Here is a 15,456-nt window from a genome sequence, read left to right as displayed (position 1 = left end):
AATCTTCCTCTAAGTAGCATTTTATTTATGCTCTTGACTCATTTTGTTATACAAAAATTTTACATCAGTCTTAAGATTTACGTCAGATGTTATTTGATTTTCTTTAAATATAAAATTCTTTAGATATGAAATCCGCTTGTGTTAGAAATTGGAAAGGTTTAAGCATTACTATAATGTGTTTACAAGATGTTTCCAATAAGAATGCAAAGCCATCAAATCTTATATAGAATTATGGAAACACTATTGTCAGGGTTTTATCTGTAGATTGATCTACAGATAAAACGTAGGAATGTTAAGCATTCATCTACAAATATAAGTATTTTGATGGACAAATGTTAGGTGACATCAGTAATAGAACTCTGACCCAAGATTTTCTCTCTGTCGCAGCCAGACACAGACAACACCCAAAGGACAAGGCCGACCCAGGCTTGTAATCGAGGAATGTCCCTTGACGTATGACACTCTAACAAATGAAGGAGCAAAAGGGTTGATAGAAAAGGTACTGCTATTTGTCTTGGCCATTTCTGTTCTACTGTGATTTTTTTTTTACTATTTCTATTGTGATCTTTTTAATTTAAAAAAAAAGACTGACCTCCATTACAATACAACCTCTGAATAACAAAAAAAAAAAAAAGTTTTCCAAACCCTAGCTTTTCATTCTCTTATTTTACATATTATTCAAAACAACAGAATTTAATAAAAATTTAAAAAACTTGAACTGTCCTTGGAGTTTAATGTAATGTGATTTAGCCTGTACTGGACATCTGTATCACACATTAATTCCTACTCCATTGCCTCATCATGCCTTGAGGTGTCCTGGGTCCCAGAATACCATGAGAGTAGAGTCCAAGCTTGGAAGTTCTATATGCTGAAAAGGCTTCGAGCATGGTCCCAGCAATAGAATCTATTTTCTGAGGATTGACCTAACTTAATACAGAAAGGCATCAGCAGTGGGCCAGTCACAAGGGATTTGGCCATGGTAAACCATGAAACAAAGAAAAATATAAAATGACCTTCAGCCTTTTGTTTTCCTTTTGCAGTTGTAACGCCTCTTTTAGCTCACTTTCCCAATTCACTAGCAGGATGGGTCCCCAAATGACAGTTAACTACTCCTACAACTAATTCTAAAGGTAATTCTGAGGGTTTGTGCTTTCTTATACTCTATCACAAGTCCCCATCCAGTGTGGTTCTACCTGTCCCAAGGTATATCAAGAACAGAAGTTATAAAAATATCCTCCAAATTGGAGGTGCACTCTACTTTTTGCCCACTTTGCTATCTTTCATTTGCCGGCAATATCTTTTCATCCCATCGGAAAATAGAGACCTCTGCTCTCCATCTGACTTCAGAAAAAGATTCTCCAAAAATTTGTCAGATGCAGCAAACTACCCCATAAGGCCACCACCTCACCACACCCATAATCTTTCACTAATGTCCTTATAGTATTGTAAAAACTCCTATACACTTCTCAAGGAAAAGTGGGTTTAAGTTAAAGCATAGAGAGAGGTAATCAGGCACATGCCTTACGAACAAATACATCTCATGATTTCTGGCCCTGGGAGTCCTTTTTTTCCCCAGGTTTTCCAGGTTTCCCAGGTTTTCTTCTAGGTGTGATATCATTGATAAATGAGTAGTTTCTTCATTAGCTGGGCTAGCTCTTTAGCAGATTCTATGTTTTGGCTAACAAGACAGTCCACTATTGGGCTGAGTCAAGCAGAACATTCCTTAGGAGTGAGTCCTTACTAAACTAAGCTACTGCTGTTGCCAGACCCAGTGGTCTTTGCTACCAGCTCTTATAACTGTGGGGACTTCTTGATGATTCTTCTAACTTGTCAGTGCTCACAGAGTTATAACCTGTTCATTTCTATCTCCAGGAACTTGTTCACCTATGATTAAGAAAGAATAAACACATAAGAGAGAAAAGAAGTATAGGCATATCGTGGTAGGATGGGAAGTAGGGCTCTTACCCAAAAGCCATCAAGGAAGCAAGTGAGAGATCATCTGCTTGAACCTTTTTGTATGTACTCTTAGTCAGTTAAAAGACCCTTCATCACCACAATACTAATCGTTCTGACACTCACGACCATAAGTAAACTTACCAAGTCTCTGCATGTTGGATTGAAACAAGGCAGGGAATACTGCATGTCTTTTGTCTAACCCAGTAGGAAAAGCAAATACTTTCACACTCTAAGGAGAAGGGTCTCTTCATTAAACAACGATAGAAGCAAAGTAGCCAGAAAGGAGACAGAGGATGCGAAGACCCACATAATTTTCAAATCATCTACAAACAACTTAACTGTTGGTACTCTAAATGTGAGATCCTTGCTCTGTGTCCATTGAGTAAACATACTATTTTAAGAACCAACTATCAGCCTTTATAACAAAAATCAGGCAAAAATGGAAACTGTGGCTAAATGGACAAAGTTGGTTTTTATCATCCATCCAAATATAACAAGAAACATTGCTTCATAGTTTATTTGTTCATTTCATATTTCATCAGTCCTCATAAGAACTTGCAAAAAGGCCGTATCAAGATAATTATAGATAATGTACCAAAATCTATTGCAGAGGAGGTAGAGAAAACCTATGAAGAACTTAATAAGACCCTTTGAATAAAATCAATATAGACTTTAATATGCAGTAATTTTAATGTAAAAATGGACATAGAGGAGAATAGTGAAAAACTGTTGCAAAATATAGTTCGAGTAAATAAAATTAGAGACTAAGGATTATAAACTAAGGATTACAAAAATAAGGATTATAAAATTATATAGAAAACTAATCCTAAACCCTACACTTCTATAAATGAATATTTTCTTCAGAAAGAGATTTGGTGAGCACTCACCATGAATTCAACCCTAAATAGTAAGGATCAAAAATAAAATTGATATTTTAACAGGCAGGAAATGACTAGTTCATTTTATAGAAGGCATTTCCAAACTAACTCTCTGTGTTCAGTCAGTATACTGCCTTGTTAGAATAAAAATAAAAATCAATACCAAAATTAGATCAAGATTAGAAAAATGTATAAAAATGAAAAGCGGATATGGCACACAACTGAGACAACTCTGATTTGACTTTTTAAATAGGGTATTCACACAACAAACATTGACAAACTATCACTATTTCCTAAGCAAGTTTAACTGATGTAAATAAAATGGTATAACAGGGAGAACAGAAGATTCTAGAAATCCCTTTTTGGCAAACGCTTCATTTCTTTGCCAGACACAGAGATATGTCAGAAAGGGGGAACATAAAATGATTTTAGAATATAAAATAACATAAAATGAATGAAGAAAGAAGACTATGATAAGTAATACTTCATAAAACAATGAAAAGCAATGGAGGAAAAAAATAATTTACAGAAAATTTGGTGAGATCCGTCCAGGCCAGACCATACCAAGAGGATTTAAGATGAAAATGGAAGGAGAAAATAAGGAACAAAGAAGAGAGGAAAGATGGTGAGGAGCTGTAAGGATTTCTGTGACAACCTTTTTCCCATCAGTGACAATGGAGCTATCTCATTTAGATTCTAACATCACGATCCCAAATATGCCGAATCAGGAAGTAGAACAAGCAGTAGAAAGAACAAAGATGAGAAGAGCAGCTAAACTAGATTAAAGTATACACAAAGAACATTTTGAAGATGAAACAACATGGAAGGTTTTGAGGAATGAATCCTCAAAATACTAAAAAGTGCCAAATGATTTGGGGGAAAAAAATCATCGACATTATTGCTCTCAAAAGGGTAGTCAAAATACTGTAAAAACTGCTGACCTACTTTACCATCTCTACAAAATATTTATAGGAAATATCTGCATACTTGCCAGGAGCATTCCTGATAAAAATACAAGGGAACAATCACTTTGGCATGCAATATGCTACAGCAGTCTACATCTTTACTCTAATTGTCTGAAAAGTATAAAGAATATTAGAACCTACTGCATTTATTGTTGACTACTAAAAAACAGTTGATTTGATGAAGTAAAATGTCGTCTTAAACAGCAAATGTCCCCTGTATATGTCAAAATCATACAATGTTTCTTGGATAACATAACAACAGAGAGAACTCAGTTCAACAACCCTACGAAGATTAAATCAAGCAAGACACAAAACAGAGACATTTTTGCTTGCCAAAGGTATTTGTCACTGTTATAGATTATGTCCAGTGCAGAGCCCACATGGAAGAAACACTCCCCATGGATGGCAAGGTCTCTGTAGACGGCATTGCATTGATTGCAGTAAGCTACAAAATATTTGCAGAGCTATATATGTATACATGTGTACATGTACATGTATGTATATGTGTGGGCTCTGTAGTATATATGTGTCTATGTCTATATCTATTTCTATGTACTGTAGAAAGACAGACATAGATATAGACACACATGCATATGTGGATGTGGCTTTTTGACCGAGTCCAAATTTTACAGAACAAATCTTTTTATTAAGGGGATTTGTTATGTGAAGTTTGAATTCAGTCAGAGGGCCACACTTGAGGACCTAGAGAGCCACATGTGGCCTCAAGGACATAGGTTTCCCACCCCTGGGTTAATACATAAAACTCATAAGATTAATCACTATAATTAAAAAACTCATGAAGATTAACTCATATCGTGCTTGCAAATTTTTATATTAGGATTATTTGAATTTTAAAAATTGAACTCCTAATATATTCCTAGTGGAACAAACTCAGACCTTATTTTGTCTCTAACTTCCCGAACATGGTTGAAGATATAACAACACAAGAAATTATTGTTATTTCAGCATTTATAATAATGTAGTTATCCCAGAAAGTAATACATTTCAGGAAATGAAGTATACAAAATATTTGAAAATCTCTATATATATGACTAATAGTAATGGATATAAGCCATTTAACATTTTAGGAAAACTACATTGCATAAGGGCTTCAGTATAAGGCAACTAGACTCTAAGATAGGATTTAACTTTACACTTAATACCAACTTAATTTTGAAAGTGAGGACAAGATAATTATCCAGAATTCTTAAATGAAAATAAAATTACAAAGTAATATCAATGCCCCATGTTTTAAAACTGAAAAGAAATTAGCATTGTTTCTTCATCAATACCCAGAGTAGAATAAGCTAGCCTTTTGTATTTTGTCACTCAAAGTTATGGACTTAACAAGTAGAAAATAAACACAAATTGAAATCTCCCTACATATTTGCATACCATTTCTCTACCTCACCCCTCATCTTCTGTCCCCGCCACTACCACCTGTTTTAGGTACACTTCTCTTATTGGGGGAGAAAAAGCTTCATGAATGTTTCCTATTTCTCATTTCTTTCTTTGCTATAAGAGAATTATGTGACATTCACCATAATTCTTTGTCTATCCTATGTATTCCATCGCTCTTTCTTTCCCCCAGTTTCTCCCCTCTTCCTCAGTCCTCTCCAGCTTTGCCTTTTTTATTCTCCCCCTACCAGTTTCATCCTACTCTCACCTTTCCCTTTCCCCTTCATTTCTAAAACTGTGTACTCTGCCCTATTCAGGCCATATCTGGAGTATTTTATTCAGATTTGGGAACCACATTGTGTTTTATGAAAACATTAATAATTGAGAAAATATACCAAGGGCAGCAAGGATGATGAAGGACCTTGAGATTACTACACATGAAGATCAATTACAAGAAATAAGTATATTTAGCCTAAAGAGATGATTAGGAGATAGCTTGGAATAGTAGATAGGGCATTGGACTTGGAGTTAAGGAAGACTTCAATTTAAATCCAGCCTTGGATACTTACTAAGTTAAAGAGAAATCACTTTCAGCTAGTGAAAAGTGGGTGGAGAAAATTTGAAAAATTTCCATTCTAGGAAAGGTTTCAAGGAAGGGAGAGACTTTAACAAATATTGATCTTAGTGGAAGAGAAGTCCATTCTAGGAATGGGAAACAATTTGAAGAAAGGCATGGAGACAGGGGTACACGGTAGTCTAGTAGTCCCATGTTCTTGGAATATAAACTATGTGAAAAAGAATAGTATGAAATAAGGGTGGAAAGGTAGGTTGGAACCAGACTGGAAACCCTTAAGTGCCTGGATAAGAAATTTATACTTGATTCAATAGTTATTGGAGGAGTACTGAAGGATTTTGAGTAAAGACATGACAAGATCTGCCACTTGCTACCCTTCTGACTTGGGATAAATACTTCAATTTCCTGATTCCCAACTCCTTCCCCGCAAATGCTAGTATCCTCTTTCCAAATTCTATCTTGTATTTATTTTTGTATTTATTATCTGCCTCCATTTCCTCAACTGTAAAATGAGGGTAATAATATCACCTTCCTCCCGGGGGGGGGGGTTGTGAGGATCAAATGATGTATTTGTAGGGGCTATATAAATGCTACCTATTATCATCATTATCTTCTTCATCATCATTCTTACTTCTATTATTACCATTATTATCATTATCTATACCTTTTTATGTATATGTTATCTACCCTTATACAATGTAAGCTCTCGAGAATAGAGACTGTTCAATTATTTTCTTTGTAGGTCCTTAATAAATTATTGTTGCTTTGTTGATTGAAGATAAGGGCTCTGAATTTGGATGATTATTCAGAAAGCAATGAGAAAGGTAGATTGGAGAGGGAAGAGATTGCTAGTAGAAAGACTACTGACGCTATTACGATAGTCTAGGGAAGAAGAAATGAAGACCTGAATAAGGGGTATTGCAGTGAACGTCAATGAGGAGGATTATTTTAGAGGTAGACTTACTAATATAGGGCAATTGATTGAATCTTGGGATGTGAGAGAAGAAAAAAAGTCAAAGATAACAGGTTTTAAACTTGAATGACTGGCAGGATAGTGGTACCATCAACAGAGAAGGAGGAAGGGGCAGGAATTTTGTTGAGTTTGAGATGCCAAAGAAATTTCCAGATGACGCTATCTAGCAGCCGGTTAGATACACAAGATTAGATCTCTGAGGAAACTTTTTTGCTCATTCATTTCAGCCTTGTCCAACTCTTCATGACCCTATTTGAGATTTTCTTGACAAAGATACTAGAGTGGTTTGCCATATCCATATCTTTATCATTTTACAAATGAAGAAACGGAGGCAAACAAGGTTCAGTGACTTGCCCATGGTCACAGAGCTAGTAAGTGTCTGGGAAGATGAGCCTTCATGATTCCATGCCTGGCACCCTATCCACTGTGCCACCTAGCTGCACTGTGAGGGTAGTCCAGGAAATATGTGTCATCTATGACTATCATTGAAACCATGGAAGTGTATGAAAGTGACAAAATACATAATATAGGAGGTGAGAAGGAGCAGGTAAGGACAGAATCTGTAGGTACACATTCAAAAATTAAATGCCATCACATGGGACGGAGTAGTATCAGTCAGAAGGTTAAGAGAATAATGATGAGAGTGAAACATCGTGAGATCCAAAAAGGACAAAAAAACTGTCAGACTTGGTGATAAAGGAGGTCATCAACAGCCTTGGAGAAAGCAACTTCAGTGAAATGGTAGGGGAAAAAAGACAAATGCTAAGGGGTTAAAGAGTAGACTGATGTGAAGGAAATAGGATCTAATTGCTTGTGGGAGTAGGATCAAGGAAAGAGTGGTTTGTTTTGGTTTTTTATTAGTTTTTTAGGTTAGAGAAACCCTGAGCCTATTTATAGCAAATAGAGAGCAACCAGTAAAATGGGAGATAGTGAAAATACATGGGAGAGAAAGAGAATGATTGATGGATCCGGGTAATCATGTTTAGAGGGTTTGGAAGATAGGAGTTAAGGAAATTCAAATCAGATGACTTTAATCTCTTCATTAAAATAGGAGTTAAGATCATCTGCTGAAAATGAAAAGGGAGTGGGTGAATCAAGTTGAAGTCATGAGGAAAGAAGAGACAGTTTGGAACACCTGTTGTGAGGAATGTATAATAGGGAATGAATACAAAGATTGCTATGTTAGCCATGAAGGCCCACTTGAGATTAGATAGAATAACTTTGGAGTGGACATGGTCTTGTGATTTTTTTTTCTCCAGAAGCATTTAGCTACTTGGGAATAAAAGCAAACTGAAATTCAACAAACTTTTATTAAGCACCAACCACATACCAGACACTGAGGATGCAAAAGCAAAAACAAATGGTCCCTGGCCCCAAGAGGTTTGCATTCTAATGGGAATACAACACATACACAAACAAATAAATACTCTGTGATTTGAAAAAGGAAAGAACACTAACATTTATCATGGAAGGCTTCCGATAGGACGTGCACCTGCTCTGGACCTTGAAGAAAACTAACGATTCTAAAAAATGGAGGTGAGGAGGAAGTATATTCCAGACACAAGGTCAGGGAAGATAACTTTGTTAAAAGGCATGAGGGTAGAGGATACAATACCTAGACTGAAAAGCACCAAATTAGCCAGTTTGGCTGGAACATACAGTGTATAAAGAAAGGAGAGTAAAGGGAAAGTCTGGAAGGGTAAGCTGGAACTAAATTATAAGGACTTTAAGTATTAAATTAAGAATTTTCATACTTTACCCTAGAGGTTATAAGGAGCCACCGAAATTTCTTGAGTGATGTTAGACCCATGCTTTAGGATGATTGATTTTTTAATTTATTTATTTTTAGCTTTCAACATTCACTTCCATAAGTTTTAAATTTTCTCCCTTATCCTCTTCCCTCCCTCCCCAAGGTGGCATGTAATATGATATGACTCTACATATACATGCCTATTAAACACATTTTCATAATAGTCATGTTACATAGAAAAATTATAATGAATGGGAGAGAACATGAGAAAGAAAAAAACAATCTGCTTCGCTCTGCATTCCAACTCCATAGTTCTTTCTCTGGATGTAGATGGCATTTACCATCATGAGTCCTTTGGAATGGTTTTAGGTCCTTGCATTTCTGAGATGGGCTAAGTCAGTCATTGTACCCTGTCACTGTTTCTATGAACAATATTCTCCCAGTTCTGCCCCCTTCACTCAGCATCAGTTCATATAAGTCTTTCCAGGATTCTCTGAAGTCCTCCTGCTCATCATTTCTTATAGCACAATAGTATTCCATTACATTCATATACCACAACTTGTTCAGGCACTCCCCAATTGATAATTATCTCCTCAATTTCCATTTCTTGGCCACCACAAAAAGAGCTGTTATGAATATTTGTGTACACATGGGTCCTTTTCCCATTGATCTCTTTGGGATACAGTCCCAGAAGTGATATTTCTGGGTCAAAGGGTATGCACATTTTTGTAGCCCTTTGGGCAAAGTTCCAAATTGCTCTCCAGAATGGTTGGATCAGCTCACAGCTCCACCAACAATGAATCAGTGTTCCAACTTTCCCATGTAAGATGATTATTTTTAGCAACTGTATGTAAGATGAATTGGAGAAGGGAGAATTTGGAATCAGGGAGACCTATTAAGAGGCTATTGCAATAATTTAAATGTCAAAGTTAATGAAGTAGGGTGGTGTCCATGTTAGCAGAGGGAAGTAGAGCTAGAACTGGCAAGAGTACACATGTGTTGTATAACCTATGTTAAATTGCTTGCCTTCTCAGTGAAAGGGGTGGGAAGGGAGGGAGAGAATTTGGAAAATTTTATATAAGAATGTTGAAAATGATTTTTACATGTAATTGGGGAAAATAAAATACTAAATAAATATTTTTAAAAGACTATATATATGTGTGAGGGATAATAAAGAATTAAGGATGACTGTAAAGTTACAGAACTGGGAATTATAAAATAGGGGAAATGGGGGAAAAGGGAGGTCAAGAGTCTGGATAGGGATTAGATACTTAATTCTTCTGGCTTCCAGAATGACTGATTTCATTCTGATTTCATCGATACAAGTCACAAGGCCTTCACACCCTGGGAGACAGTTTTCAAAAGCTGTTCTGGCCAAAAACTAAGTTCATCATCTGATAGCCAACTTTCTAGTAACGAAGAACATTTTAAGGATTTAGCTATGCTGTTCCTCGGGTAATGTATACATAGGCCATTATCAGGTTTATACTTGAATCCTTTCCAGCTTTTTGTAAATCCTCTTATAGCTTACATTCCACTGGCCTAGATGTTGAAAATCCATAGTCACCTCCACACTTTCATGAATTCCCCTGAGTGCGTGTGAGTAGTTTTCTGCTGAGCTCTGAGAGAGTTTGGCATCCTGGAGTTGCAGTTCTCTCCACCCTGCTGAGGTTGTGTTCTGAAGCTGCCTTTCCTCATTTTGTCTAGTTTGTCCTCTTTCAGTGCCCAGCTTGATGCATTGGTTGTTACTGGTCCAGTTTCTTAGAGACATGGATGATTGAAACAACACAAGGGAAGAGAAATGGGAATGTGGCTTTCCCTCTAGACTCTCCCTACCTTTTTTTACTGACTACTAGTTACAAGAATCTGGCTACTCAAAGCATTCCCAGTTCCTAAAGCAATTGCTGAAATCATATCCCATGATATACATAGATCCAGAGATGTGTCTAATTCTTTCAACCAATCCCAATACAGCTTTTTAAAAATCTGATTTCACCTAATAGTTGTTTTTTTTATTTATTCCCACTTTAACTATGTTTTTTATACACCTAGTTTTGTGTTTGATTTTGTTGCTCTTGAGGAAATTTCACCTGATGAATATATCATGGTATAGCATAGCTCATGAGTTATATTAATTGGGATATGCTGTTAATATGAAATACCCCCTTAGCTAAGGGATTACAAAGTACTTCAGAAGTACTTTGATCAAGAGACTTTAATAACAGAGAGCTATTTGGTCAAGATATTCAATAACTAATAAAAATCAGTCGAGTCTTACCTATTCCATGAAGAACTCTGATTTTATTAAAAAGAAGTTCATAAGCCAAATTCAAATTGAGATTTGCATGTATACTCATCCTTCATTATTCATCTCATTTCAAAATGCAGATCAATGAAGCTGCTAAAAGAGGAATGAAATTTGTTGGATTTGTATCTCAACACTATTCTCAGTCTAAAGTTTGCAATGGCACCAGCCCTGATGGAGATGTAGAATCGGAGTCAACCCTATGCAGAATTCAAGGGCACCAGAGACACAATTCAGATGAAAACTGTAAAACTTGGAATGAAGGAACTTTGAGTGGGCAGTCTTCTGAAAGTGGAATTGAAGAAGAAATTCATCATGAAAGTGGACCATGGCAAATGAGAAGAGAAGGAAGTCCTATTCTCTCTAAATCAAGAAAGGGAGAAGGTAAAAAAAAAAAATGTGAAAAGGAGAACTAGAATACATTCCTAAATTTAATTTTAAATTTAATTTTAAAATGTGTCCTTCTGAAAGGGGGAGGAGGCAAATGGGTAAGAAAATGAATTTTCAATTTTTTTTTAAAAAGAATTGACATTTTTGTAGTACTTCACATTCTTAATTTCATTTGGTCCTCACCCCACACCTAAGAAACAATGGCTACTAATACAATAATCCTCATTTTGCAAATGAAAACAAATGAGGCTGAGCAGTTAAATGACACCTATGGTGACCCAGCTAGTAACTGCAAGAGACCCAATCCCAGGTCTCTACTGACTCCAGCACTGCCCTTCCAAAAGCACTAAGCAGTTTTAAAATACTCAGAACTGAAAGTAACCTTAAAAATCACGTAGTTCAACCTCCTCATTTTACATACAATATGAAAAAACTAAGTCTTCAGAAGTGTTTTGCCATAGATTGGAGGGAAAGGGGCTACCTGACTTCTACCAGGCCTCAATATAAACCTTTGAGCTTTTTAAAGTCATTACAATTAAAACTAAATCTCTTTATTATGCTATTTTCAAATAAGCACTATTTATAAATATATGTAATGGGCAACTGTGACCCATGTAAAACAACTGTTCTTCAAAATTTCACTTACTGAATTGTAACTGGTATATCATCTACAAAAGAAAAGCCTAACGAAATTACACTGTTTTAATGGAAATTTAAGTTTCTCACTAATGTTGTTTGGTGAAGTCAATTTTTTAAAAAGCTAGTGTGCCTTCACAAAGATCCTTTTACACCAGAAGACTCAGAATTTAAGAATATCTCAAAACATCAAGCTACATCAGTTGGAGCAGTACATTTTTTTAATCCACAAGGCAAAGAAAATAGAAATAATAGTATGAAAATTGTTATTTAAAAGCAAAATTACAATATCTGCTTATAACCATTTGCATTTAAAGTACATTTGTATAAATAGAATTTATAGTAAAAATATAAAAATTATTAAATAATTTAAAACAATCAAAAAATTTTAAATTAATTAATTTTAAAACAATTTAAAAATTCATGCATCAGTTAACACAGTTGGTGCACCTGGTCTGTTTTTTAAATTTGTTTTCAGTGTTCTACAATCACTTTCATATATCTTAGATTTTTTCAATTTCCTCTCCCTCCTTTCAACCTACCTCCCCAGTCCCTCCCTGAGACAACAAACAATTTTATATAGGTTCTACACATACATTCCTATTAAGTACATTTTCACCTCAGTCATGTTGCATAGAAGAATTAAAATGAATGGGAGAAATCATAAAACAAACCAAAACATAATACAAAAGAAAATGATCTGCTTCATTCTGTGATTGAATTCCATAGTTCTTTCTCTGGATGTGGAAGGCATTTTGCCTTAAGAGACCATTGGGAATTTTTTAAGTCCTTGCATTGCAATGAAGTACTAAGTCTACCAGAAAAATTCTTCACACACTGTTCCTATGTTCAAAGTTCTCCTGGTTCTGCTCACTTCACCTAGCATCAGTTCATTAAGTCCAGGTTTTTCTGAAGTCCACTTGTTCATCATTTCTTATAGCACAATAGTATTCTATTACATTCATATACCACAATTTATTCAGCCATTCCCCAATTGATGGGCATCCCCTTGATTTCCAGTTTTTGGCCACCACAAAGAGAGCTGCTATAAATATTTTTGTACATCTGGGACCCTTTCCCATTTTTATGATCTCTTGGGGATACAGTTCTAGAAGTGATATTGCTGGGTCAAAGGGTATGCACATTTTTGTAGCCCATTGGGCATAGTTCCAAATTGCTCTCCAGAATGGTTGGAGCAGCTCACAGCTCCACCAACAATGAATGTGTTCCAATTCTCACATATCTTCTCCAACATTTATCATCTTCCTGTTTTGTCATATTGGCCAGTCTGATAGGTGTGATGTGGTTTCTCAGAGTTGTTTTGATTTGCATTTCTCTAATCAATAGTGATTTAGAGCATTTTTGCATATGACTATAGATAATCTTTAATTTCTTCCTCTGAAAACTACCTGTTCATATCCTTTGACAATTTATCCATTGGGGAATGACTTGTATTCTTGTACTTTTGACTCAGTTCTCTATATATTTTAGAAATGAGGCCTTTATCACAGATACTAGTTGCAAAAATTCTTCTCCAGTTTTCTGCTTCCCTCCTAATCTTGGTTGCATTGGGTTTGGATGTGCAAAGACTTTTCAATTTAATGTAATCAAAATTGTCCATTTTGCACTTCATAATGTTTTCTATCTCTTGTTCAGTCAAAAATTCTTCCCTTCTCCATAAATCTGATAAATACACTATTCTTTGCTTCACTAATTTGTTCATAGTATCAGTCTTTATACCTAGATCATTTACCTATTTGGACTTTATTCTTGTGTACGATGTCAGGCATTGGCCTAAGCCTAGTTTCCACCACAGTAATCTAGTTTTCCCAGCAATTTTTGTTGAACAGGGAGTTCTTACCACAGAAGTTGGGATCCTTGGGTTTATCAAAGAGTAAATTGCGTTGACTACTGTGTTTTAAGTACCTAAACTATTCCACTGGTCTACCCTTCTGTTTCTTAGCCAGTACCAAGTGGTTTTGATAATTGCTGCTTTATAATACAGTTTGAGATCTGCTAGAGTTAGGCCACCTTCCCTAGCATTTCTTTTCATTAGTTCCCTTGATATTCTGGAATTTTTGTTCTTCCAGATGAATTTTGATATTATTTTTTCTAGCTCTACAAAATAATTATCTGATAGTTTGATTTGTATGGCACTGAATAAGTGAATTAATTTAGGTAGAATTGTCATTTTTATTATATTAGCTTGGTCTAACCACAAGCAACTGATGTTTCTCCACTTACTTAGATCTGACTTTATTTGTGCAAAAAGTGTTTTGTAATTGTGCTCATATAGTCCCTAAGTTTGTTTTGGCAGGTAGACTCCCAAATATTTTACAGTGTCTACCCTAGCTTTAAATGGGATTTCTCTTTCTATCTCTTGCTATTGGGCTTTGTTAGTAATATATATATAGAAATGCAAAAGATTTGTGTGGATTTATTTTGTAACCTGCAACTTTGCCAAAGTTGTTTATTTTTTCAAGTAGTTTTTTACTTGATTCTCTGGGATTCTCTAAGTATATCATCATATCATCTGCAAAGAGTGATAACTTAGTTTCTTTGCCTATTCTTATTCCTTCTAATTCTTTTTCTTCTCTTATTGCTACAACTAACATTTCTAGTATCATATTGAGTAACAGTGGTGATAATAGACATCCTTGCTTCAACCCTGATCTTAATGGAAATGCATTTAGCTTATCCCCATTGCATATAATGCTTGCTGAAGGTTTTAGGTAGATACTGCTTATTATTTTATGGAAAGTTCCATTTATTCCTATGCTCTCCAGTGTTTTCAATCAGAATGGGTGTTGTATTTTGTCAAAAGCTTTTTCTGCATCTATTGAGATAATCATGTTGTTTTTGTTAGTTTTGTTGTTGATATGATCAATAAAGCTAATAGTTTTCCTAATATTGAAGCAGCCTTGCATTCCTGGTATAAATCCTACCTGATCATAATGCATTATTATTATGATAAGTTGCTGTATTCTTTTTGCTAAAATCTTATTTAAAATTTTTGCATCTATATTCATTAGAGAAATTGGTCTATAATTTTCTTTCTCTGTTCTGTCTCTTCCTGGTTTAGGTATCAGAACCATATTTGTATCATAAAAAGAATTTAAGAGGACTCCTTCTTCCCCAATTTTCCCAAATAGTCTATATAGAATTGGAATTAACAGTTCTTTAAATGTTTGATAGAATTCACTTTTAAATCCATCTAGCCCTGGAGATTTTTTCCTAGGGAGTTCATTGATGGCTTGTTCAATTTCTTTTTCTAAGATGGGGTTATTTAAGTATTCAACTTCCTTTTCTGTTAATCTAGACAATTTATATGTTTTAAAATAATCATCTATCTCATTTAGATTATCAAATTTATGTGCATACAGTTGGGTGAAGTAATTTCTAATTATTGTTGTAATTTCCTCCTCATTGGAGGCAAGTCCACCCTTTTCATTTTTGATATTAATAATTTGGTTTTCTTCTTTCTTTTTTTAAATCAAATTAACCAAAGGTTTATCAATTTTATTGGTTTTTTCATAAAATCAACTCAGTTTTATTTATTAGTTCAATAGTTTTCTTAATTTAAGTTTTATTAATCTCTTCTTTGGTTTTCAGTATTTCTAATTTGGTATTT

The 15,456-nt window shown here is 35.0% G+C and overlaps 1 protein-coding gene across 4 annotated transcripts in view; it reads left to right on the top strand.

Annotated features, from left to right (window-relative positions):
- The window catches only part of RFTN2 (raftlin family member 2), a 90,796-nt gene that overhangs the window by 15,673 nt on the left and 59,667 nt on the right, over positions 1 to 15,456 (top strand). For all 4 annotated transcript variants that reach the window (XM_072612786.1, XM_072612785.1, XM_072612783.1 and 1 more), the window contains 2 exons: positions 388 to 499; positions 10,883 to 11,183. In XM_072612786.1, the coding sequence (XP_072468887.1) occupies positions 388 to 499; positions 10,883 to 11,183 (413 nt within the window). The remainder of the gene's footprint in view (positions 1 to 387; positions 500 to 10,882; positions 11,184 to 15,456) is intronic.

Source organism: Notamacropus eugenii, chromosome 5 (genome assembly GCF_028372415.1).
Source record: "Notamacropus eugenii isolate mMacEug1 chromosome 5, mMacEug1.pri_v2, whole genome shotgun sequence".
In the NCBI taxonomy this organism is placed as follows: domain Eukaryota; kingdom Metazoa; phylum Chordata; class Mammalia; order Diprotodontia; family Macropodidae; genus Notamacropus; species Notamacropus eugenii.
The sequence above is the reverse complement of the archived record's forward strand: the minus strand, read 5'-3'. Positions and strand labels throughout refer to the sequence as shown.